Raw genomic sequence first — 24,448 nt, 5'->3', positions numbered from 1 at the left:
CTATCTTTCAAATTTAGATGGTCATGAGATGGTTGTAATATTTGGTCAAAAGTCATGACCAAGGAATTGTTAAGTGTTTAAAGATTTGGGGGATATGATAACGAAGTTGTGTATATTTAAACTAAATTAATTGACTTATGACAGTGATGAGTTGGATAGAAATGAAACTAAATTAAAACCACGCTAAAGACTTCAAGCCTATTACAACATGGTGTTGGATAAAAATAGAGGGGTTTGAAACTAAATAAATTAAAATATAAGTTAATGAATGATGAAAGATAAATAATGCTGAGTAAAAAAAAGAGTTGTGTGGTTGTATTTTAGTGAAGTTTCGACTTTTCAATTTTATACTATTTTTATAGATTTGGAGATACGGTTACTATATGATCGTAGCTTTCTTTATAAATGTTCTATTACATTTGACCACGTGTATTTAAGAGGTAATATTTCCAATAAGTACATGATTATATATGCTCCCCTCAATATTTAAAAATCTGGTATGATACACCCAACTGAATTTCAGTGTGTTTTATATAATTTTAAACTAAGTAAGATTTGAATCAGGCATTTGAATCATAGTATAAGGTACAGATGGGGGGATTTCATTAGCGTTAAATCACTTCCAAGGGACTTATGTGAGGTATTCGTTGGTTTCTGATGAGCTCTACGGCATTCACCACAATGTCCATGTGACATTTACCACTCTACTAGAGGTATTTTTAGAATCATTTTAGGATGTGAGTCCAAAACTGAGGTAGAACTAACCCACAAGTGGGCTATATCACAAGAAATAGTGGCTATTGTATACCCATGGCTGAGATGTTATTGAGCCCATAGAAGTTGTGAATATGGTTGATATTTTAATTTACTTGCATGATGGTGTGAATTACTGTTTTTTATGAGCGGTTTGGATGGCATATGAAAATCACAGTGCCCATAAAGGTTTTCACGCTCTTGAGTTTCTATTCCTACTATTTACGCGGCGTGGTTCCATGAGATCTGCATCTGCTTCAATTTTGGGCTCATGCTCTAAAATGAGCAGAAAGCTGGGACCATGCCCTAAAATGAAATTTCAAAATGGATGGACGGCGTGGATGTAAGGAAAATACATCAATGTGGCCCCACGGTCAGGGATCCACCGAAGCCGTGGCCTTCTTGATGGTGTTTTCTCACCTTATGAATCGCGATCCTCCACACGTGTCCCGCGAATGGTCTTCGGAATCTCCCGCGCGAATCGCGTCAGCATACACAACCCATCCACCTTGCTGTCTCTGTAGCCAGACTCTCAACCCTCTGGACCAAAGACGACCATCCCTGCTACTTCGAAAACTCTCTCTCTCTCTCTCTCTCTCTCTCTCTCGATGGCGAGTTCTCATGCTACTGTCCTCTTTCTAATCCTCACCTTCCATCTCGGCACTGTTTTCAGTGGAATGGAAGTGATGGAGGGCTTGATCAGTCGCTTACATGCTCCAAGAGCGTCTCCCTCAGTACAGGAAGCTGCAGCCAGAGGAGTCCTCGCTAGATTGCTCCCAACCCATTCTTTCAGCTTCGATTTCAAGATCATTTCCAAGGTTTCCCTCTTTTCTCCTTCCTTTCATGTTCAAAATATCAGAACTCCAACGCCTGGATATCTACTGTATTGGGAATTTACCGCTGTGATATCCTCCATTAATACGGAACAAAGTCTTGAATATCGGCCCTTGGGGCCCACTTGTGGGCAACCACTAGTGGGTGGGGCCGATGCAGTTAAACTTTGGAACATTCCCAGTTGGATATCCCTTTTCCAACCTTCTTCTCTCAAAATGCAAATTCAAATAAGAGGATTGGGAATGGCTTGTACAATGGCAATGATTTATTTATTTTTAAATTTTTTTTTATGCTTCAGGTTTTGTTTGTGAGACAAAAGGAGTATAGAAATGAGATGCTCTTTATAAGTATTCTATAAACAATATGTTAAACAGGAAATATTCTTTCAATTCCCCTCACTGAAATCAGTTGAAACTGCTGTTGATATCTTAAATCTGAAAAAAAAAGCTGTCTGTCTATGCCATCGAAGTGCCTTTGAAGGTCCCATTGAAGTGCCATCGAGCAGCTGTTGATGCCATCGAAGTCCCATCGAGAAAATCTGAAAAATCCATGTTTTATTGCTGGAACGTTTTGGTCTTTCTAGTTGATGTCATTGAAGGTGTTCGATGCCATTGAAGTCCTATCGAAGGTGGCATCGAGTGCTCACACAGAATTGCATAAGTGAGGAATTTGTTTCTGATTTCGATTATGATTCTCATAGAGGCTATATATATGGGTGTAATTGGGATTTGGGTAGAAAGAGAGGTGTTCTAGGTTTTCTAAATTCGTTCCTAAGGGTTTCAAGGGCATAGCTTGGGGAGATTCGAGGCTTGTTCTAATCGGGTAATCTCTTTCTTGTAATTTTCTGCTTTCATAGTGCATTACTGTCACTTTGCGCCGTGGTTTTTCCACGTTAAATTCTGAGTGTTTGTGATTGGACTTGATTGTGTGATTGGAATACCATGCTTGATTCATCTCTATGTGCTTCTGCGGTCCCCCAACAGAAACTTTTGCATCGGTAGTCAGCCAATCACACATTTCCGTTCTTCATTCCAGCCAAAGCCACTTTTGTTCATTGCAATCTTCATTGACTTGTAATTTTACATAGTCCGTAAATGGTTCTTGCAGTTCTTGACAGTCACATGTACAGAAAAGGTCACTTCTACTGCGTTTGCTACTTTATTCATTGTTGCTCCTCCAAAACAATGGTTGGACTTTTTTCCCACATGTACTTCCTCGCCCAGTATTTTACCATACATTTGTCCATATATGGAGTCTAGTTGACCTGTACCTTTCGGCTGCTGCTATTTGCTTTTGAATTTTGCAAAATGCCTTATAAATGTTCACATTTGCAAGCAAGATAAGTTATAAAGAAACAAGATAGAAATGGTGCTAGGAATATTAGATAAAATGCAACCAAAAAAAAAAAAAAAACAAGAAGCATTCATATGCCAAGTAACAGTAAGTTCATATAATGCAGTTAGCATGCACATTCTTAAAGAAACATTTTTCTAGAAACAATCAATTGACATTCTGTCGAAGTTTATAGTTTGCCCACATAGCTATTGCAATTTGCAAGCTCTATTCTAAATGCATTCCATCTTTGTTTCTCCCATTTAGCTCTTACGGATGCATTCGCTATGCCACATTTGTTTTCCTCCTTGCTGCTTTTAACTTCTTCCTTGCTACCTTCATCTTCTTCCATGCTACCTCTATCTTCCTTGTTATTGCTTTCGTTGATAGTCTTTAAATCAGGCTCTAGATCATGACTTTTGTTCATAATATGATTATGTTAGATACAATATGCAAAAACTATCTTGACTTGCATATTTATTTGATAAGTTGTGGCTGTTTTTAACATAGGATACGTTCCTTCAACACTCCAAAGGCACGTTCTATGGTGTTTTGCAATGACAAAAGACGAAAATTAAACAATTTGTTGTATGATTACAACCTTGCCTGAATTTCTTTAGATGATACTAAACTCCATGAAAGGGTGCTAAGAAACTATATATTTGTTTAGAAAAGCAACATCAACTAAGTAGCGTTTGCCTACAAGGAGTATAGACTAGAAGTCATTAAATTGTAATCCATATATTAATTAATTAATAATTCTATATAGGTTGATTTGAGTTAATACCTTTGTGGATAATCAATTTGTCTTTTTGTGTAAGAGCATCTGTTTGTATCTATGAAGTTGCCGTTGATCTTTTCCACCCCATTAGTACGTATTGGGATTTTAAATTGAAAGAGTAGTACATATTGGAATTTTAAATTGAAAGAGTAGCTTACTAAAACATTCTGTGAAATAAATTCCTTTTGATTATGCCACTTGGTTTGCTCTTTAAAAGTGACCATAGCTACAATGTCTGTTTGTCTATGGTTCAAACACAATCCTAAAAGAGGAAACTATAACTTATATGTTATTTAATTATTTTATTTTTAAGAAGGGGACTATCAAATGAAAAATACCTACTCATTAACTCGAAAATATGTGAAAAACTTTGTACTATTCATTATTTTGGGAGGTATCCTAATCCCGGGTAGCTTTAAAAACTCGCCATGTAGCCTGATGATTGTGTTAAGTACCCTGGTGCAGTGACAATTAAATTGTTTCCTCGGAATGGTTGAAATGGTGCCACATAATACGGTTTTTGATGTGATGACTAATTGTATCTAGAAAAATCACTAATTCTTCTTCTAGAGACACTACAAATGTGCTTCACAGTTTATACTTTTCTCATATGTTGCGAAAGAAAGCCTTTTTATACATACAAATGTAATTGTAGCATGTTAACACCTGGTGTATTAATAATTGCATTTGGATCCCGAGTGTCTGTCCGATTTCGCTGATGTTGTTGTTCTTCTTCCAGCATAGTTATCCTTAAACCAAGAAATCACTAATGCACCAACCATGACTGTTCCAATTGTGACATTGAAGCCCATATCGGAATTTGATCCCGAAATATTGGAGACTGAAATCTCCAAGTCAAAACAGTTTGAAATGTTAGAGCCTGAAATCTCCTTGTCCAACATGTCAACCTAACATTTGACAATCAATAATTTGATTATCTAGCAATCTGAAAAATAGAGTTTGATATTGTAATTGTGTGATGGTTCATACGCCATACTTAATTGATGATTAAAATGGATTCTATGACTGATTGGTCATATTTCAACACACAAGTGCCCATGGATAATAGATTAGTAGTACCAATGGTCCTATTTTAACAAGCAAGTGCCCTTGGACAAGAGACAAACCTATTTGCACAAACAAGTGCCAATGGTCCATGGACAAGAGACATAGTGTATCATGTGCATCCCTTCATCTTCTTCTTGGCCCTGAAAAAACAAGCCATTCTTAATTTCAGTTGGGCCATACCACTGGAATGTACACTGGATCAATCAGGCCCATGGATAAGAGATTAATATATCCAATGGTCCTATTTACTTAGAAATTACACATGTGGCATACAAGTTTCTAGATTAAACTGTCTAAATTATGGTAACTAGTGTAGAATTAGGTGCATCATGAAACGAAAATGAAGCTTATTTGATAATCTTATTAGTGGATTAGTGGACATTTATTTGATGGTGAAAAGTGAATAAATCCAATGGTCCTATTTTCATGAAACAGAGGTTAGGATCGTTTGATTGTGGTCCTATGATTTGGCAACAATGGGCTCCACAATCTTGTCTGTTATATCTGTGTTTATAAATGTCACATGTGCAAATTATGAGTGCCTGGGTATCAAGTGTAACCCTGCATGTCATGCATGTTGTATGCGTGAGATTGTATGATCCAAAGCTCTACGGGGTCCACCATGATGTTTGCATGAAAGCCATGTTGTTCATTACTTTCGCCGGCTCATGCTAGGATGGGAGACAAATGATATTTAAATAAATAAACAAAAGTAATTAGTTGCATTAACATATAAACAAAAGTAATGCTTAAAATGCAAGTGATAAATAAATAGTGTTAAACACAACAACTTACTAGCCTGGTGGAGTGAATGATCAAGGGTCCTAGTCCATCTGTCATCGATGATGTCAGGCACCCATATATGCAAATGGGGAGATGCAAGCTGTATCCCCTCTATCATCAATCACATAAGCCTATACACGGATCCCATTGAAGGTCATGTATCGTTATCTACGATCTTAAGAACCCTATAAATCGGTTGCAGGGTTCTAAAGGCATCTTGAATTCTGTCAAAGAAGGAATCACCAAGCATGGTCTCTGCTATCCTCTATGCACCAGAGCTCTCTGGTTCCACTCCAAATATCTATTAGATCTGAGCAGACTCCTCAGCCCCGCCATGTGTTCATACAAACCGTCGAGTGCGATAAAGTTCGTGGTGAACTGTGTCACACCTGGTCGGACGATTTCCCCCTAATACTACTTGGGAGTCGCGACTCACGACCAACAACCACGAGTGACTAATGAACTTAGTCACCCTCCTTGCTGCCTCAATGGTATTCTTGACTGACTCTCTTTAGCCTACTCGAGCATCAGGTCACAACTTAACCAACAACCATGAGTGAGCCGTGCTCAGGGTCTAATAAATACTATACTTCTTCATTACCTTTTTCTTCGCCTTGACGAGTGTACTGTTGTTGTTTGCCACAACTTGCACCACATTCTTCAAGCCCACCTCTCTAATCACTCCCTTCAAAAGGCTATATATATAGGAGTGATTTTTTATATGGGTGAATGCATCTATAAGCTGAGGAAAAATTGGCTCCTCTTTACAATACACCATGAAGTAGATAATGGACAACATCGTGGGTCCTGTCCACCCATCTCACATGACCGTCACCCTATATGTCTCCCAGTTCCGCTTCAGTTCATTTAACCAAGCTTGTATCTCCTCAGACTCGCGGTTGAGCTAGACCCCCATGATCTCCTCTGACGTTGGAGGTGCCTTGCCCAACATGCGACATGGTATTGATCATATCGTGAAAGTGGGGGCTCGATGTTGTATGTGCTGATGTATGGCTCAAAATGAACCATTTAGCTATGACGCTCCCCACAGTCTCCCAAGAATTGGGCCAGTTAGGAGTGAGTTGGTACACGTTAAAGGCTCTGAAAGGGCAAGGGGAAAGCCCAAGAGGATGTGGGTGGAGCCAGTGTTTTCAGTATCTTGCGATATTGCCGATATATCCCATAATATATCTGTTATCTTGGCCGAGCGATACAAAATCCAGCTTTAATAACCATTCTTTATGGTACAGTGCAATATATTGCACGATATTGTGATGTTGTATGATATATGCACTCCCCCCCTATAAATACTTAATGTATTGTGCAATATATTGATATTGAGTGTGATATCGAAAGGGATACAAGGAAGCTGGCATTACTTTGTCTGGAAAATCCTAAAAAGTTCACAAAAATGATTTTTTTTTTTTTTTTTGGCCAAAAAAATAAAAATCTAGCATACTGGAAGGCGATTTCAACTAGTCCACTCTATTTTGAAGAAAATCTTCGAACTTTCTCCGAAATCACAATCGAAAGCTTCTTGGGGTTGAATTCTAAAAGGTGCATATTTTTTAGTTTTCCTCATTTTTATTGTTTTTATATGTTGTAAATGGTGTCAAATGGTAAGAAATCCATGATTCTTCATGTTTTGCATGAATAATTATGGATTTGGATTCTCAATTTCGAGATTTTGGGGAGATGGGCTGAGTTGTAGAAAATTGGAGAAAAACCAAAAATTTCCAAAATCGGTTGCAATCTCAGTGTGCAAACATAAAATCAAACATGTATTAACCTAATCTACACATTCTTGGCAATTTAGGGATATTTTAGAAAAAATAAAATTTTAACATTTTTTTTTCTTCGAAATCCATAGGTATATTTCCAGTTTTCTAATTTTTCTTTTAATTTTGAATGTAATGCTTGTGTTTCTATACATGTCTTCTTCCATTTATACAATTTATGGATTGACCTTGAATATAGTTGCATCAGTTCAATCAAACAACACATAGATTAGGAATATATACAATGGAAATATATTATGTGCACTTGTTTTTTGTGATTTTTTTAATTTCTAATTGTGTAATGTTGTCCTCTTCTTCATCTTCTTTATAAATTATGCGATACTACTGATGTATCCCGTGCAATAACCAATATTTATCCGTATCCCAAGGGTGTGATACTATGCGATAGCGATAAGGAAAACATTGGGTGGAGGTAATAAAAAAAAATTTGAAGGCTTATGGTCTTAACTGGAGTTATGACCCTTGATAGAGTGGAATGGTGTAAAAGGGTTCATGTAATTGATCCCACTTTGTTGGTATATGATTATGATTATGATGATGATGAAGGACATAGTCATCATTTTGTTATTTTTGTTGTTGTTTAGGTGTATTTTTAGGTTTAACTGCCTAAGATTGTCTCATGTTTTTTAATGGGGGACAGTTTCACATTTGTCATGGTTTATTTAAGAGTTTGTCTCTAATTTTATTAGAGTTAGTTTCCTTTTTTTTTTCCAGTTTTAGTTATTTTCCTAATTTGTGTAGGCATTTTTGGTTAGTTTTAGTGAAAGGGCATGGAGTATGTGGCCGTAGCTTTTGATGCTTGATTGATAAAATTCACTTTTTAGTGCTGCTATTATTATTATTATTGGTTTTGTATGTGAAACACTGGCAGTTCGGAGTCTTCTCCCGCATCACATTCCTAAAGGGATTCACTTTTCCTAACATTTCTTAGATCTCCTTGAACCAAACTATGGTTATCCAGCTTTCAAAAATCTGTGGCCGAGGAACTGACTAGTTCTGCGAGGCCTCCAGTTTTCACTTTTCTCAGTGACTAACCAATCTATTCATAATAATTTCGTATGCTTCTTTTTAGCCTTATTTTTCATGTTTTCCAACTTTTGAAGCCTTGCAATGATCATGATCAATTGTATTGAATATGCGTCGTTTGAAAATTTCAGGATATTTGTGGTGGATCTAGTTGCTTTTGGATTAATAATGTCAAAACTTCAAGCAAGAATGGACCAGAGATTATGTATGTACTTTCTTCAAATTTTTAAGAAGAAGATTCTGATTATTTTCATCTTGCAAAAATGTACATTTTACCTGTTCCAACATTTTAGAATTAGCTCAATCAATAAAGCATTACTCTTTTCAACATATGGTTGTAAAGCACATCAATTTCCTTTGTTTTAATCTGCTCGTATTTTCGTAACTTCCTTTTCTCGACCTGCCTAGGGATCTAGTTCACCAGTTCCTTGAAGTAGAGGTGGCTGTAGCCATTGGTGGGGTTCTGAAGGCAACTTAAGGTGTTTACACCAAAATATGTTGATTTTAGCAAGTCTTCTATCCAAAGTGCTAACTTGGGCAAGTTTATGCTTGTTTTTGAGCATGGGAAAGCTCTTATACTCAACAATTAACAAAAAGTAGTCATGCTTATATCCAAAGCGCTAACTTGGGCAAGTTTACACTTGTTTTTGAGCATGGGAAAGCTCTTATGCTCAGCAATAAACAAAAAGTAGTCATGAGCAAATAATAAGCAACAAAACCTTGCTGCAGAGTCTGTGCCATTTACTGACATGTTGCTGGATGCTGAGTCCACTTGAGACAGTAATATTGATTGATACTAGTTTAAAATTGAAGAAGAAGGACGTAGAAAGTTCTGATACAATTTCTTTCCTGGTAAGGTGTTCTTATAATGTTCGATCGGTGTGCTGTTTCCATGTAGGATTAAAGGCACTACAGCAGTTGAGATTTCATCCGGTCTCCATTGGTATTTAAAGTATTGGTGTGGTGCTCATATTTCATGGGACAAGACTGGTGGCATTCAGACAGCTTCTGTTCCAAAACCAGGATCACTTCCACATGTAGAAGATAAGGGGGTGCTGGTTCAGCGTCCAGTTCCATGGAACTATTATCAAAATGTTGTTACTTCCAGTTGTAAGTTCTAATTCTTGTTTATGTAGCTTCTTTCTTTCATTGCCAAATGAATGCCAAAATATTAACATTCTCCATGTGATAAAATTATCGATGTTTTGAATGAAATATTTTTAAACTTCAACTTTTGTTTCTGAATTTGATGGAGAAGAGAAGAACAAAAGGAAGCGAGAAAAGGCAGGTAGCGCGGGGAGTGGCACACAAGCAAAAGATTATTTCAACCAAAATCAGATAGATTTTTTTTTCAATGATTCAAAGATCCCTTTATCATCCACATTTATAGATGGACTCTCTCTCTCTCCATCTCAACCCTTGATCACATCTTGCCATTTTCTCCTAATGCAATTTCCAACTACAACAATCTAAGACTTTGAGCTCCGTTAGGAACTCTAAAATTATTGTATTCCAAAAAAGATGACAGCAGCTTCCAAAAGCACACACATATTCCAAGGCATGAGATGGTTAACTAAGCAACTACATGCAAATTCAAATGGAAAAAAGGCTCTTGACATTTGGCCTACTTGCTGACACTTAAATGGGCCCCACCAAAGTTGTGCACACATGGGACGACCATTGTTCGAAGTATCCTCGATATTATCCATATCTCCAACTCGGCGTTACCTAGAGCTGGGCATCGAGTCGAGTCGGACCGAGTTAGGGCTGACTCGACTCGATCCGGTTTTGAAATAGGCTTGACCTGAACTCAATCCGACTCGAGATCGAGTCCAGCATGCCTGACTCGATTCGAGTTCGGTTTGGCCTAGACTGATCCTGTAACATCTCGGAAAAATCCGTACAAAGACCCGAGTACCACCTCAGGCAAAAATCACTCAGGACCGAATCCTTTAGAAATTAGACAAAGTTAACTAAGTGCTAAACTAGATTAGCTGTGAAATTATCACTAATCACTTTAAATATGATCTGTAAGACCCAAAACTTGTAGAATCATTAACGCTACATTACCCTGAAATCTAGGATCAATTTCTAAACCCAGTTGCTCTCGGGAGTGTCAAGAAACTCCGTATCAGACCTGGACCGCACGTCGAAAGTCCGATAACTACGAAACTATACGAATATGACCGCCTTGTTGGACTTGACAACCATCTCGGAAATCAAGTCCTAATAGTACCCAGAAACGCACAACTTGAGCCCGGAGCGAAGGGTGTGAGAAACGCAAATATTTTTAGGAAATGAACTGAAACTTAAGTGAATTGAGTCGGTTCACTTGCAGGCCAAATCTAAGGATTTTGACCGTCGGAATCTGACCCAATTACACCCTCGGATCAGGGAAAATTTCCAACACAGGTCAGTGTGCTTGTGACCCTGATCGAGCACCGGTGACTGTTGAATTGAAACTGGTTCACCACGGTCGATCTGCAAACCAGATTGGACCGAAAACTTCGCTTGACCTAGATCCATGGTCAGGGAGCTTCAGTCCGACCGCATTCAGCAAAGGGGCCTCCAGAAGTGCTCCGTTGGATTGGAACAGACACTATTTGGCTGTAACCTAAGTATACCTTGTCCCTGGGGCCATTCCCATCACTTCTGAGCCTATATAAGGGTCTTAAACCCACCTCTCTCCCATACGAATTTCTAAACCCTAGGAAGAGGAGAGAGAAAAAGAGAAGGAAAGAGAGAGAGTGAGAGAGAAAGTGGGAGATCGTTCTTGGAATTCAATCCCACCGCTCCACGTACCTAACTGCCACTTCTGTATCGCTATTCCAGCGATTCCGACGCCGTTCTTAGGTAAGAAAAGCCTAACCCTAATCTGTTTTAGGGTTTCAAATAGTGTAAGTGATGAAATAGCTAACCTATTTCATACTGTAGGTTGCCGTTGTGCTGTAGACAAAGACTCGGTATACAAACTGAGTTCGATACTTGTTTACCGGCGAAAGGTGCGGACTATAAATGTTTAGGTTATGGTTTTCAAGGCTTTCAATGTTAGCAATGATTTATGACTGGCTTGATTACTATCACATGTGCTTAGATATGAGGGTTTCCGTATATTACATGCATATGTGAACTATGTTGATTTTAAATGCATTCCATGTGTTTGTTGAAATGTCTGAATGAGTATGGAATTATGATTTGTGCTTGCCATGATTTCTGATTGGGAATACTTGATTGTTGTACGTATGACAACTCCTATATGGAAGGATTTGCTATAATGTGTTATAACTAATATATTACATGTATGTAATATGTGTAGTCTAAGTGTTTGATAAAATGCCTAAATGAGAAAATGCTTGATGTAATGTATCTAATGAGGGTGTTGAGATAGGATTTTCGATCCCCTCATACATAGTTACAGTTTCCTGTGTGAAGCCTATCTTACTACTATGTGATTATAGATGAAATACTTATGTGTGATAACATGTGTATGATGTGGTTGTTTAAATGATTAAGTAAGATTTATATTTACATTGGTTGTCACATGCTGTTTTAATATACTATATGTGAGTGCAATTGTTTGGAATGTGAGTGGGGCTACGATGTAGTCCAGGCAATCGGTAATGGTTTACGATGGGTGGCCGAATTGATTTAGCCACGATGGATACGTTCGACGAATCCGAGTCGTATGTCGTTTGATGGTAGTGGTTAGGCCACGCGGAATGCTTATGCATTCCATGTCGATTAAGTCAACGTATACTCGTACCAGTCGAGCTTGTTAAGTAACCCGATTGACCCAATGTATGTTCACCATGTATGGATGCTACTGCTTGAATCTAAGGTACCAAGCTTACCAGTGAGAAGCCCCGTTAACCCTGGTACCTCGATCCGCTAAGACTCATGAGCCGGACATGGTGGTATGGGACACCGTGGTCGAGCTGTCAGCCTACGCCGGGGTGACGAGCCCACCCGTAGTGACCAGTGAGCAACCTAAGCTTGTGAGCCGAATACGGTGGTATGAGACACTGTATTCGAGCTGTCGGCCTACGACTAGGTGACGAGCCACTCGTAGTGACCTCGAGCATACTCTGAGCCTGCGTTGAGGCGACGAGCCTTTCTATAGTAACTAGAGTATAAGCTAGGCCTGCATCGAGGTGACGAGCCCTTTGTAGCGACTTGGAACCGTAATATCGTATGAGACTAGCTAGGACTGACGACCTTAGAATGGATTATTATTTAGGCAAATGATACAAGGGTGGTACCTTGGCTTCCCAACACTGCTGTATGAATCAATCTAAATAAGTATTGGTTAACATGAGCATGCACCGCACTGCATGTGCTTTGGCAAGGAAGGGAACTTTCGGGAGGTTGCCATGCGCACCGTGAGATGAAGACCCTGAGGGAGTGTAGGCGAGGGCATGCATCATTATCGTATACCATTCTTGCCTTAACAAGAGTATTTAAGACTTGATTGCTGTACTGCTTTATCATTACTGCTTGATTGAATTGATAACATGTTAACCCTTGCCTTATAGCTCCACTGAGTTGATTACTCACTTTCACGTTCTGGGACGGTGTTTTAAACACCCACCAGACTCTGTTGTAGTTTCAGAGGATGACTCGACTTACGAGGCGGAGCCAGACTTCGCGGATGATGAGGAGGCGTTCTCCTATATGCAGCTGGCAGGCGGGTTTATGTAGGCCTGGATTTGCATAGACGGGGCTACAGGGGCATGGATAGATGACACGACACTTCATTATTTTGTTTATTTTGGAAATACACTTGTAATTACTTAACTTAGTGACGTTCATACTCTGGATACTTACACTCACTTATACGATCTATATACATATCGCAGTCTTTCGCTTGCGTTATTTAAATGCCTTTGGAGTATGACATGCTATTTTAGCTTAATCCCACTCATGTTTAATGTACTAATACGGACAACATTAAATCATCATTTTCTATGTTACATAAGTGATGCGTTGGAACTCGGGAGTTGAGTCTATGCTCGACCCTCGATTTTTAGGGCGTTACAAATCCGAACTGAGTTCGATCTGGTCAAAAGTACTGAGTCGGGTCGAGTTGGCACCGAGTCGGATTGAGAGATGAGGGAGAAAGGGAGTGGAGAGGAGAGAGAGGAGGAGGAGGAGGAGGAGGAGGATGAGGGTGATGGTGGTGGGTGGTTGACAAGCTTGGAAGAGGAGGAGGATGAGGGAGGGAGTGGAGAGGAGAGAGGAGGAGGAGGAGGGTGATGGTGGTGGGTGGTTGCCGGGCTTGGAAAAGGAGGATGAGGGAGGGAGGGAGGGAGTGGAGAGGAGAGAGAGGAGGAGGAGGGTGGTGGTGGTGGGTGTTTGTTGGGGTTGGAAGAGGAGGATGAGGGAGGGAGAGAGTTTGGGATCGGGTCGGGGTAGGGTGTGGCGGGTAGGGTTAGAGAGTTGGGTCGAGTCGAGTTGAGTCGAGTCTAACCAGATCGAGTTTCGGGTCGAGTTACTGGGTAACTCGAACTCGACTCGGTTTGAGTTCGGATTGGGCGAAGCCGACTCGGTTCGGACCGACTCACCCATTTGGCTCGGGTCGAGTCGGATCTGAACGAGTCGGACGAGTTGAGTTGGTCGGATTGTGCCCACCTTTGGCGTTACTGATAACACCGGTAGCAATACCAATAACATTGGTAGTATGAGAAATTCCAGGTATCGGTGATGTATCGCTAAGTATTGCCAATGTATCGCCAATGTTTTTGATTGTGTAAATTTCAGGTGTCACTTGTAATGCTAATGTATTGATATTGCCAATATTATAGACTCTGTAAATTTTAGATGTCACTTGTATTGCTAGTTTATCGGCGATATTTTGATAATATTGACATTGTATCGATATCGCCAAAATTTTGTTTATTAAAAAAAATTCCATTCCATTTCATTTTTTTTAAAATTTAAAATTTTTTATTTTTTTTTATAAAATGGGCACATGGTTGTATTTAGTGTTCTATTTGTTGACGATAATATCGGTAATATCGTGATATTATCCTTATCGCAAAGTGGGCGATATTGAGACCACAATCTTTCGTTTCCTTTTCAGTTGTTATGATTTATCGGCGAAATATCGTGTATTATCGATGGATTTTTTGGATGGAAGGTTGGATGGTTGGATGGATGGGATGGTTGGACTGATTTCGTACTAAAACACATGCTTTCAGGCCCCCAAATGGAAACATATTATGTATTCATTCTTTTTTTTTTTTTTATATTCCCAAATATGTAAATATGTGTATTTAAGCATCTCCTGAAGTTTCATTGAAAAATTCCACTGCTTTACCCATATTTGCCCAATGTTTCCCTGCATTTCTGGTTACCGTTGATATCGATATTGTTTTTGTATCCTCAGCCAGCGAAACTTGTAGCGATACCGATACATCGAGGACCAAGGACGACAATCCCAAGTGCATGCTGTAGGAGATGGAAATATATGTACTGCGCATGCATGCGTGTGCATGGCCTTGGTACTATTACAGAGTATTTTATGTTTTTATTTTCTCTGATGTTAATATAAGGATGTATGTTAGTTGATTTTGACTTAACACACAACATCTCTCTTAACCCTAAAACTCATCTCCCTTCTTCTCCATCTTCTCTTTCTCCTCTTCTCTTTTCTCTATTTCTTATTCTCAGTATCATCTTTTCTACTTGGTATCGGAGTGTGGAATCTTCACGTTGATCATTGCTACAGGATTCTACCGATGTCGGTAACCGCACAACTGACATTTTCATGTGTACAATCCGTGAAAGCATAATTGATCAGAAAAAATATGGTTTGATGAAGCTTGATTTTAGAAGAATTGTTATGATTTTTGAGGAAAATTTTGGACTGATTTGAGGTTTGTTTGATCCATTCTTTGCATCCGATGGAGAAGCCCTAAAATCATGATTATTTGAGATCTTTCCCAAATCATTTAATGTTTCTCAGGAATTCCGGCATAGGGCAGATCAGTTTGACCTTATTTGGCTATCTGTGGTTTTATTTTAAATCGGTTTGGATTTTGGTGATTATGGGGGACCGGTTCCACCGTTGTTTGGCCCTTTTCATCTTTGGCCATACACTAGATAGTGTATATACTAAATCATGTGAAGATGTTCAATGCATTGATCCCGAGAGTTGATGATGTGTGATTTTAGGGTTTCATTGTTGATGCTTCTTTTGGGCTATCTTGATGTGAGAGACTATACACCATGATGTGGTGTATGAGCTGAAGTTCAGTACCCTAGTTTGGGTCTCATATTTCTTTGAGAAGGGTGTTGTGTACAAGTATTCTTGAAGTTTGGGTGCCAAAATGGAAGAAAAACTTTCTTGCAGATCTATTGTGGGGTCTTCTAAATCCCATACTCTGTTGATCACGTTTGTTAAGTTGAATGGTAATAACTTTGCCATGGGCTGAATTGGTTAAGTTGTTTTTAGGAGGTAGAGACGGACTCACATTTATATTGGATGAAGCTCTTGATCATACGGATGAAAATTTTAAAACTTGGATTAAGGAAAACTATCAAGTTATGGCTTGGTTGCTTAGCATTATGGAACCCTCTATGAGTAACTCTGTTATGTTTTTTGACATCCGCAAAAAAGATATGGGACATCATTTGTTACATGTATATGGAGTGTCGGAACATGTCCAAGGTTTATAAGTTAATTTCATATATTAGTAAGTTTCAACAGGATTCTAGAACCTTGAAGGAATACTTCATTGCCCTCCAGGGTATATGCAATGAGTTAGATCTTTATCACCCTCTTCCGTTTCATTACACTCAAGATTATGATCTCATCTGGCAGCAATGAGAAGAAACTCAAATTATGTAGGGATTTTTTTTTTTTTTTTTTTTTTGTTTTTGTTTTTTTGTGCTTAATTCAAAATATTAGGGTGTTTGTGAATAGATTATTGTTATGGAACCCTTCCCTTCTTTGATTGCCGTTTCTGCTCATGTTCAGAGGGTTGCTACATTATCTTCCACTACTAATAATGAAATATAGATATGCTTACACTGTTGGGGACCAACCTTCTTATAACCCTAGCCCTAGAGCCCTAGGATGGGGTGTGCATGGTCCTGGTCGCGATTATGGATATGGTAATCAACGCACGGGCCATGATAATGGCAGGCATGGCAATTGTGCTCAGGTGGTCGTCGCCGTGGCCGTGATGGATCGACTCGTGTATGCACCCACTATGGTGGCATGAATCATACTATTGATTGATGTTGGGATATTATTGGTTGTCCTTCATGGGCAGGACCATCTCTGTCTGGATTATTTTAGGATTATCTTAAAAATTTAAGCATGAGGTATGTTCAAGGCTTTTTATAATGAAGTTACCACTCAATTTCAATGTCCCATTAAAATTTTATGTTATGACAATGGTGGTGGATATATGTTGAAAATTTTCTTGTCATTTTTGTAGGACCATGGTTTCTTATCTAAGACTTTGTCCAAGGATGACTCAATAAAACGGTATTGCTAAGTGGAAAAATCGTCATCTTCTTGAGATCACACATGCTCTCTCATTCTTGTTATGAATGTTCCTAAATTTTTTTGGGATGATGCAATACTTATTGCCATTTTTCTTATCAAGTATACCATTTGCAATATTGTTGAATATGACCTCTTTTGAAATCTTGCATCCATATAGCGAACCTTTTCCTTTACCTCCTAAGGTTGTTGGATGTACTTATTTTGTTCATATTCTTGATGGTGGTAAGTATAAGTTGAGTTCTCAGACCATGAAGTGTTTTTTTTTAGGTTACTCTCGTTCTCAGAAAGGGTATTGAATGTTCCCTCTGACCTGTGAGAGATGCATTAGCTGATGTCCCCTTCTTCGAGGATACGCCTATTCTCTTTTGAAGGGCATTCATTACACGATCCTCTTATTATCAGGAGGAGCACCCACCATGTAATTTTATACCCCTTCCAACCATTTTTCTTGATGATGCTCCCACTTCTTTTGGATCTGCCCAGCCTCATCTTGTATACTAGTGCTGGAAGACGTCCTCCACCAATTTTCCCTCCATTCCATTTGCCTCTACTAGTGGTTCAACTAATATCTATCCATCTCCTGATGATCTTCCTATTGCCTTGCAAAACCTTCTCGTTCATGCACTAAATATCCTTTCAGTAATTTTGTTTCCTTCTAGCATCTTTCATCATCTTTTAGGTTTTTTTTAGCTTCAATATCCTGATTTGTTCCTTGTAATTTGAAGGAAGCTTTGAGTAGTTCTGATTGAAAGTAAGCTATGATGGAAGAAATGTAAGCCCTTGAGAAAAACAATACTTGGGAGTTAGTTCCATTACTTGAGGGAAAACAGATTGTTGGATGCCAATAGATTTATACCATCAAATATCTTTTAGATGGTTCCATCGATAGCTATAAGGCTTGATTGGTCGCCAAGGGTTGCGCATAAACATATTGGGTGGATTATTTTAAAGCATTGTCTCCAGTAGCCAAGCTTAACTCCATTTTTGTGGTTATTTCTTTGGTAGTAAAGTTACTTGTTGGCCATTGTTCCAATTGGATGTGCAGAACGCCTTCTTACATGGCGATCTTATAGAGGAAGTTTACATGGATTAACCACCAAGTTTTTCTGTGCTAGGTGACTTACATCTTGTGCGTCGTCTGTTAAAGTCCATTTATGGTCTCAAGTAGTCCCATCGGGCTTGGTTTGACAAATTTAGTTGCGCTCTTCTGGACTTTCGGTATGATTGCTATCATGCTGATCATTCTCTATTATCTGTCGTCGGTCCACTGGAGTTATGGTTTTGATTGTTTACATGGATGGCATTGTGTTGTCTGGAAATGATATTGTGGATATTGTTGCTCTTAAATCCTTCCTCATGACAAGATTTGAGATCAAAGATCTTGGGACTTCATTATTTACTTGGAATTCAGGTTGCTCGATCCAAGTTTGGAGTGGTTCTATCTCAAAGGAAATATGCTCATGTTCTCTTGTTAGAGATTGGGATGCTTGGGTGTAAACTTGTTGGTACATCGATGGATGCTACTCATAAAATTGGCCTTGATGGTGGAGAGCTTGTTTCCAATCCTAGTACACAGTGCTAGTTGGCTGGCTGGCTCATTTACTTGACTATTATATGGCCTTATTTTTGATATGTTGTAGGTGTTGTCAGTTAGTCTATGCATACTCCTCGTGCAACTCATCTTACTGTCGTGTATCGAATTCTTCGTTATATAAAATCAGCTCATGGTAGAGGTTTACATTTTTAACAATATGATCATCGTCATATTTCTGGATACTCTGCTGCAGATTGTGCTGGAAGTTTTCATGATCAACTGTCTATGTCGGGGTACTGCACCTTTGTGTCACCTGGAAGAGTAAGAAGTAATTAGTTGTTGCTTGATCCACTACATAAGCTAAGTATAGGGTAATGGCTCATGCCACATGTGAGCTTGTTTGGCTACAAGAATTGAGACTCCTTTTGTTTGCTTAGGGGAACAATTGGCCAATGTTCTCACGAAATCTCTCAGTGGAGATGCTCTTCATTGTATTAGTGACAAGTCGGGCACGGTCAATGTCTATGCTCTAATTTGAAGGGGACTATAGGAGATGGGAGTAGAGATTAATAAAAGAAAAGAGTAGGAGAAATAGGGAGGAAGAGAAGAAAAGATGTCGAAAGAAAGGAAAAGAGAAAAGAGGAGAGAAAAGAGAGAGTTAGGGCAGTCGGTTGTGTGCTTCTCACACCCCTTTATTAATATTAACATGTGCAAGGTACGATACACCACCAAAGTATACAAGACGTGTATACACACCTAGGAAAAAGATGAAAAAGGGGTTACTTTTTACACATTCTCAATTCTCCCCCACAAGTTGGAGGATAGATGTCAATCATGCCCAACTTGTCTATAAGACAATGTAGGGTGTCTCGATTAAGAGATTTAGTGAACATATCATCTGGCTGCTCCCTTGAACAAATAAATGGAGTTCCAATTTTTTTAATGGTCACCTTTCTATGGATGAGATGACAATCTTAATATGTTTAGTGTGCTTATGAAACATAGGATTGCTAGCAATATGAATGACAACTTGATTGTCATACTACAGAGGAATTGGATCAGAAGGAGGATAGCCAAGCTTTCATAAGAGAGTTTGAAGCCACATAAGTTCACATGTCGGATGTGCCATTGTCCTATATTCAGCCCCTATAATGGACCGGGCAACTACTAATTGCTTTTTACTCTTCTAAGTGACTAGATTACCACCTACAAAGGTGCAATAGCTAGATATGGAATATCGATCATGCAAGGGCTACCCGCAAAGTTAGCATAAGAATAATTAGAGATGTGAATGTGATAGTGTTGTTGAAATGGTAAGCCTTTACCAGGAGCCAACTTTACATACAGAGGATTTGATATATAATAGTAAGATGGGCTGTACGTGGAGCATGCATAAACTGGCTGACTATACCTTCATATGGTTGGTTAGGCTGAGTAATAGTCAAGTAAATGAGATGATCAATCAAGTGACGATACATGTCGGGATCAGATAAAGGATTTTCATCATTAGTACCAAGTTTCTGAGCAACATCTATGAGTGTGGCAACGGGTTTACAACCAAGCATGCCTGTCTCAAACATGAGCTTGACAACATACTTCCGTCGAGATAGAAAAATTCCAGACTTGGATCTAGCAACTTCAGCTCCAAGAAAGTAGGCAAGTGTGCTTAGATCTTTGACTGCAAATCGTGTTTGGAGAAATGATTTTAGGTAAGTAATTTCTGCGGCATCATCACCAGATAGTAAAAATTTTTCTACTTGACTAGCAAAACAATAACCCCAATAGTGCAACAACAGATAAGAAAGATTAATATGAATAGCCACAAATGGAGCCAAAGTCTAACAAGGTGCGGCTGAACTTTTCAAACTAAGCACGGGGAGACTATTTAAGATCATAAATAACCTTTTTGAGACAATATATATGATACAAGTAATTGGTCAAGAAAAACCCTGGTGGCTGATCCATATAGACTTCCTTAGCAAGGTTACCATGTAAAAATACATTTCTTCACGTCTAGTTGGAATAATGGTTAAGACATATTTGCAACTAAAGACATAGTTACATGAACTGAGTTAAGCTTGGCCATAGGAGAATTTCAAAATAGTCCACACCATATCTTTTGAGTGTAGACCTTAGCTATTAATCAAGCCTTATATCTGTCAATTGATCAATCTGGAAGATACTTATTTGTATAGACCCAACGACACTCAACTGTTTGCTTGCACTTAAGTAAGGCCATAAGGGAACTAACTCCGAGGTATCATTTGTCTTAGGAGACTGCATTTCTTCTATCATAGCTTGCCTCCATTCAAGACTACTTGGAGACTTTGTGAGAGATCGAGGTAGCAAAGGACCTGAAAGTAGGAGACAAACACTAAAAGGAGACAATTATGGATAAGATGATGTATATACATGAATGGGGAGGTTTACGTAAAGCAATGGAAAGATCATCAGAAGTGAAGAGATAGTACCTGAATCTTCATTAGAAGTAGATGGAATGATGGGTGTTTGATTGGTAGGGAATTTCTTCCTTCATTGGTGCACACGGAATTGCTTGAGAGGTTCAGAAGTATGGGAATCTTCTTTAAGAGAGTGGAGTGGTAGAGGTATAGATTGGTCTAATAAAGTCTCCCCCTAATTGGTAAGGTGATTATATAGCAAATGCCCTTCAATTGAGAAGTAGGGAACATCCTCAAAGAATGTGACATCCACTGATGCATATCTCTTGCTCGTTAAAGGATTACAATATTCATACCCCTTATGGGATCAAGAATATTCTAGAAAAAATACATTTTTTCAGACCGATAAATTGTCATTACTGCCATCAAGCTTATGAACAAACAGGTGCTCTGAAAACTTTAGGAGGCAAAGGAAATGCTTTATGATGAGGATGCATGATGTTAAGGGAAGAGTTATTTTATAGAATTCTAAATGAGTTTTTATTAGTAAGAAAAACAATAACAAGTAAAGCATCATTCCCAAAACATTTAGGAACATTCATACTAAGGAGAAGTGCATGTGTGTAACTTTGAGAAGGTGGTGATTCTTCCATTCGGCAAAACCATTTTGTTGAGGATCATTGCACAAGAAGTTTGAGATATAGTACCGTGGTCTTGCAAGAAAGTCAAGAAGGCTTTCAACATATATTTACCTACATTGTCTGAACGAAGAACTTTAATGGAGCATTGGAATTGAGTGGCGACTTCATGGTAAAATGCCTTGAACAGATCAAAAGCTTCATGTTCAAACGTCATAAGATAAATCCATGTCATCTAAGAATGATCATTAATGAGGGACACAAAGCATCTATAACCTAAGACAAAATCAATAGGTGTAGGGCCCCAAACATCAGAATGAACCAATTCAAAAGCTCCGGACTTCCTCCGAGTTGGGAGGAAACACTATTCTATGATGCTTAGAAAATTCACAAGTATTACAACATAATGGTTCGAGAATAGTAATAGAAGGAAAAAAGTTTCGGTTTTAAGATACCATCTGGACACAAACTTCCTATCTAAAGACAAGGCACTCATAAGACTAGCAAATGTATTATCTAGGAAACAAATCCTTCTCGCCTGCTTTGTCCTGATGGTCCTAAAATACACACTGAGAAGGAAATAATGTTACAGGACAATTTAATGACTGGGTAAGGGAATTGATCGACAAAAGATTCAACAGAACGTAAGAAACATGTAGAATAGAGGATAATTGCCTAGTGAGAGAGAAGGTGATGGAACTAGTTCTAGAGATGGGAGATTGATCACCATCAACCACTGTATCAAAACTAGCTTGACTAATAGATTAATAAGATTTAAAATGGTGAAGCTCACCAGTCATATGTGATGTGGTTCCAGAGTCAATGATTTGGGAGGGAGATGAGGAGGACATATAAAAAATCTGACTGTGCTAAGCTAGCAATGGAAGTTGAAATAGTCTTAAGAAATGCCGCTGCATCAATGCATCATATACCTCTCCAGAATGGTGATAGAATCACCTAAGGTAGACATCCTGTGGGGCAATGGTGGAGATACCTTATGAATCTTCTCAGAATCGGATGATATAAACATCGGTCACATTGGCTCCTGTCCACGTAGGATGAACGATAATATCCCAACATCGATGAACAGTGTGATTGGTACCATCACAATGAGTGTAAGTACGAGTAGATCTATAACAACCATGATAACGTCCACCAAAAGTGTGGTTGCCATGATTGCCTTTGTCAGAAGCTTGACCCTTGCCTCAAACACCATAACCAAGAGCACGATTGCTACTCGGGGAGTTCTAACTTGGAGCTTTAGAATTGGGACCAAGAGAATGTCGATCTCTAGCTATGTATGCCGATCTATCAGGAGCAAAAAGGATCAATAGAAAGATGGGACAACAATTCTTTGAACGAGGGCATAGACTCTGCAAGAGAAGAGAAGGGCTCCATAACTATGATCTGATCATGAACACTCTGATATTCTGGATTTAAACTAGAGAGAAACTGCATAATTCTAGTCTCATTGTTGTTGGGTGAGTTCATGGTCTCGAGTACAATTAGATGTGTTGATACATTATGGTCACATGTGTGGGCCATCTTGCCCACACGTGTTGTTCCCCTAGTCTCACATGCGGCCCACAAGTCATTAGTTTATTTTATCTTTTAACAAGAGGGTACAATTGTAGTTTCATTGTAATTAGTGATTGCCCCATTTTATAATAAAAGAAACGTGGGTCGTGAGGAGCTCTTTACGCTCTCTCCTCTCCCCTCTTCTTCCTCTCATCTTTCTTCCTTTTTTTTTTCCTTACATCTCAAACTACATGGTATCAAACAATGTTTTAAATATAGACGATATCGGCCGATATATCCCACGATATACCCTGTATCCCACCTGTGCGAAACAAAACGTACAGGTAGTGCCGATAATCCCACATGTTCAATCCGGTGAGCATTTTCAATTTCCGATCCTTTTTTTTTTTTTTTTTTGTTGAAATCCATGTTAAATCAGTGTCAAATGGTTACAAATATATTGTTTCTTTATGTTTTGCATGAAAAATCATGGAGTTGGAGCTTTGATTTCAATATCCATTGGTTCTTCATGTTTGCCATTTTTTTCTTGAAATTTTCCTTTAAGCAACTCTCGCTTGAGACTAATTTCGAAGTATTTGATGAAATGATCGTCACATACACTCTAATTTTGAAATTTGAGTGTAGGTGGTCCAATTTGGGGAAAATTCGAAATTTCCCCAATTTCTTCTAAATTGCTTGCAATGTTGCACTCCAAACATGAAATCAAGCATGTATGAGGGCTGATCTACTGATTTGTTAAGTCCTTGTCAATTTTCATAAAAAAATCATTTTTAATTAAAAATTAATAAAATATTTTTTTTTTCGAAATTCCCCTTCAACCAGCTGTAAATTGAGATTAATTTCAAAGTATTTAATTAGGAGTGTATGATTAAATGATCATCACATACACTCTAAATGTTATGCATTCAATTTGAATATAGTTGCATTAGTTCCGTCAAACAGTGCATAGCTTAGGACCCTATACAAAGGAAACCTATTATGTGTACTTCTTTTTAGAGATGTTGTGATTTAAAAGTATGTATTAAGGTCTTTTTTGAACAATACCTGAAGTTTCATTGAAAAATTCAACCATTTTCCCAATGTTTCCCCATGTTTCCCAAAAAGTGCGATAAATTACCCGATACAAACGATATATCCCGAGTGATATCCGATATGTATCTATATACCAAGGGTGCAAATTGCGATACATGGCGCGATACTGATATGTCGAACACTGTATCTAATACTTAAGTGATCTGATTTCTTGCCTCTCTCTCTTTATCATATTTTCTTCCTTTTTATCTTTGTTCTTCTTTTTTTGGGAACCCTAACATGCTTGGGGCTAGCTGACCTGACCTAATCCCTTTCTCTTGTTGTACCAGCGCTTAGTAGGTAGTGTAATCATGTTCAACAAAGGCATGTAAGGCTAACTTTTATATTCTACTCATGTAATGGGCCAAAGTGGACG

At 38.6% G+C, this 24,448-nt stretch overlaps 1 protein-coding gene across 5 annotated transcripts in view; it reads left to right on the top strand.

Moving 5' to 3' along the window:
- Positions 1-1,267: 1,267 nt before the first annotated feature.
- LOC131225983 (alpha-N-acetylglucosaminidase) overlaps positions 1,268-24,448 on the top strand; it is a 164,364-nt gene continuing 141,183 nt past the window's right edge. For 2 of the 5 annotated variants that reach the window (XM_058221613.1, XM_058221612.1), the window contains exons 1-3: positions 1,269-1,571; positions 8,508-8,581; positions 9,275-9,486. In XM_058221613.1, coding sequence (XP_058077596.1) covers positions 1,362-1,571; positions 8,508-8,581; positions 9,275-9,486 — 496 coding nt within the window. In that variant the 5' untranslated portion in view covers positions 1,269-1,361. Of the gene's footprint in view, positions 1,572-8,507; positions 8,582-9,274; positions 9,487-24,448 lie in introns of all 5 variants that reach the window. The other 3 variants (XM_058221614.1, XM_058221615.1, XM_058221616.1) reach the window with 3 other exon arrangements.

Source organism: Magnolia sinica, chromosome 14, assembly GCF_029962835.1.
Source record: "Magnolia sinica isolate HGM2019 chromosome 14, MsV1, whole genome shotgun sequence".
Classification (NCBI taxonomy): domain Eukaryota; kingdom Viridiplantae; phylum Streptophyta; class Magnoliopsida; order Magnoliales; family Magnoliaceae; genus Magnolia; species Magnolia sinica.
Note: the sequence above shows the minus strand (reverse complement) of the source record. Positions and strands in the feature narration are given on the sequence as shown.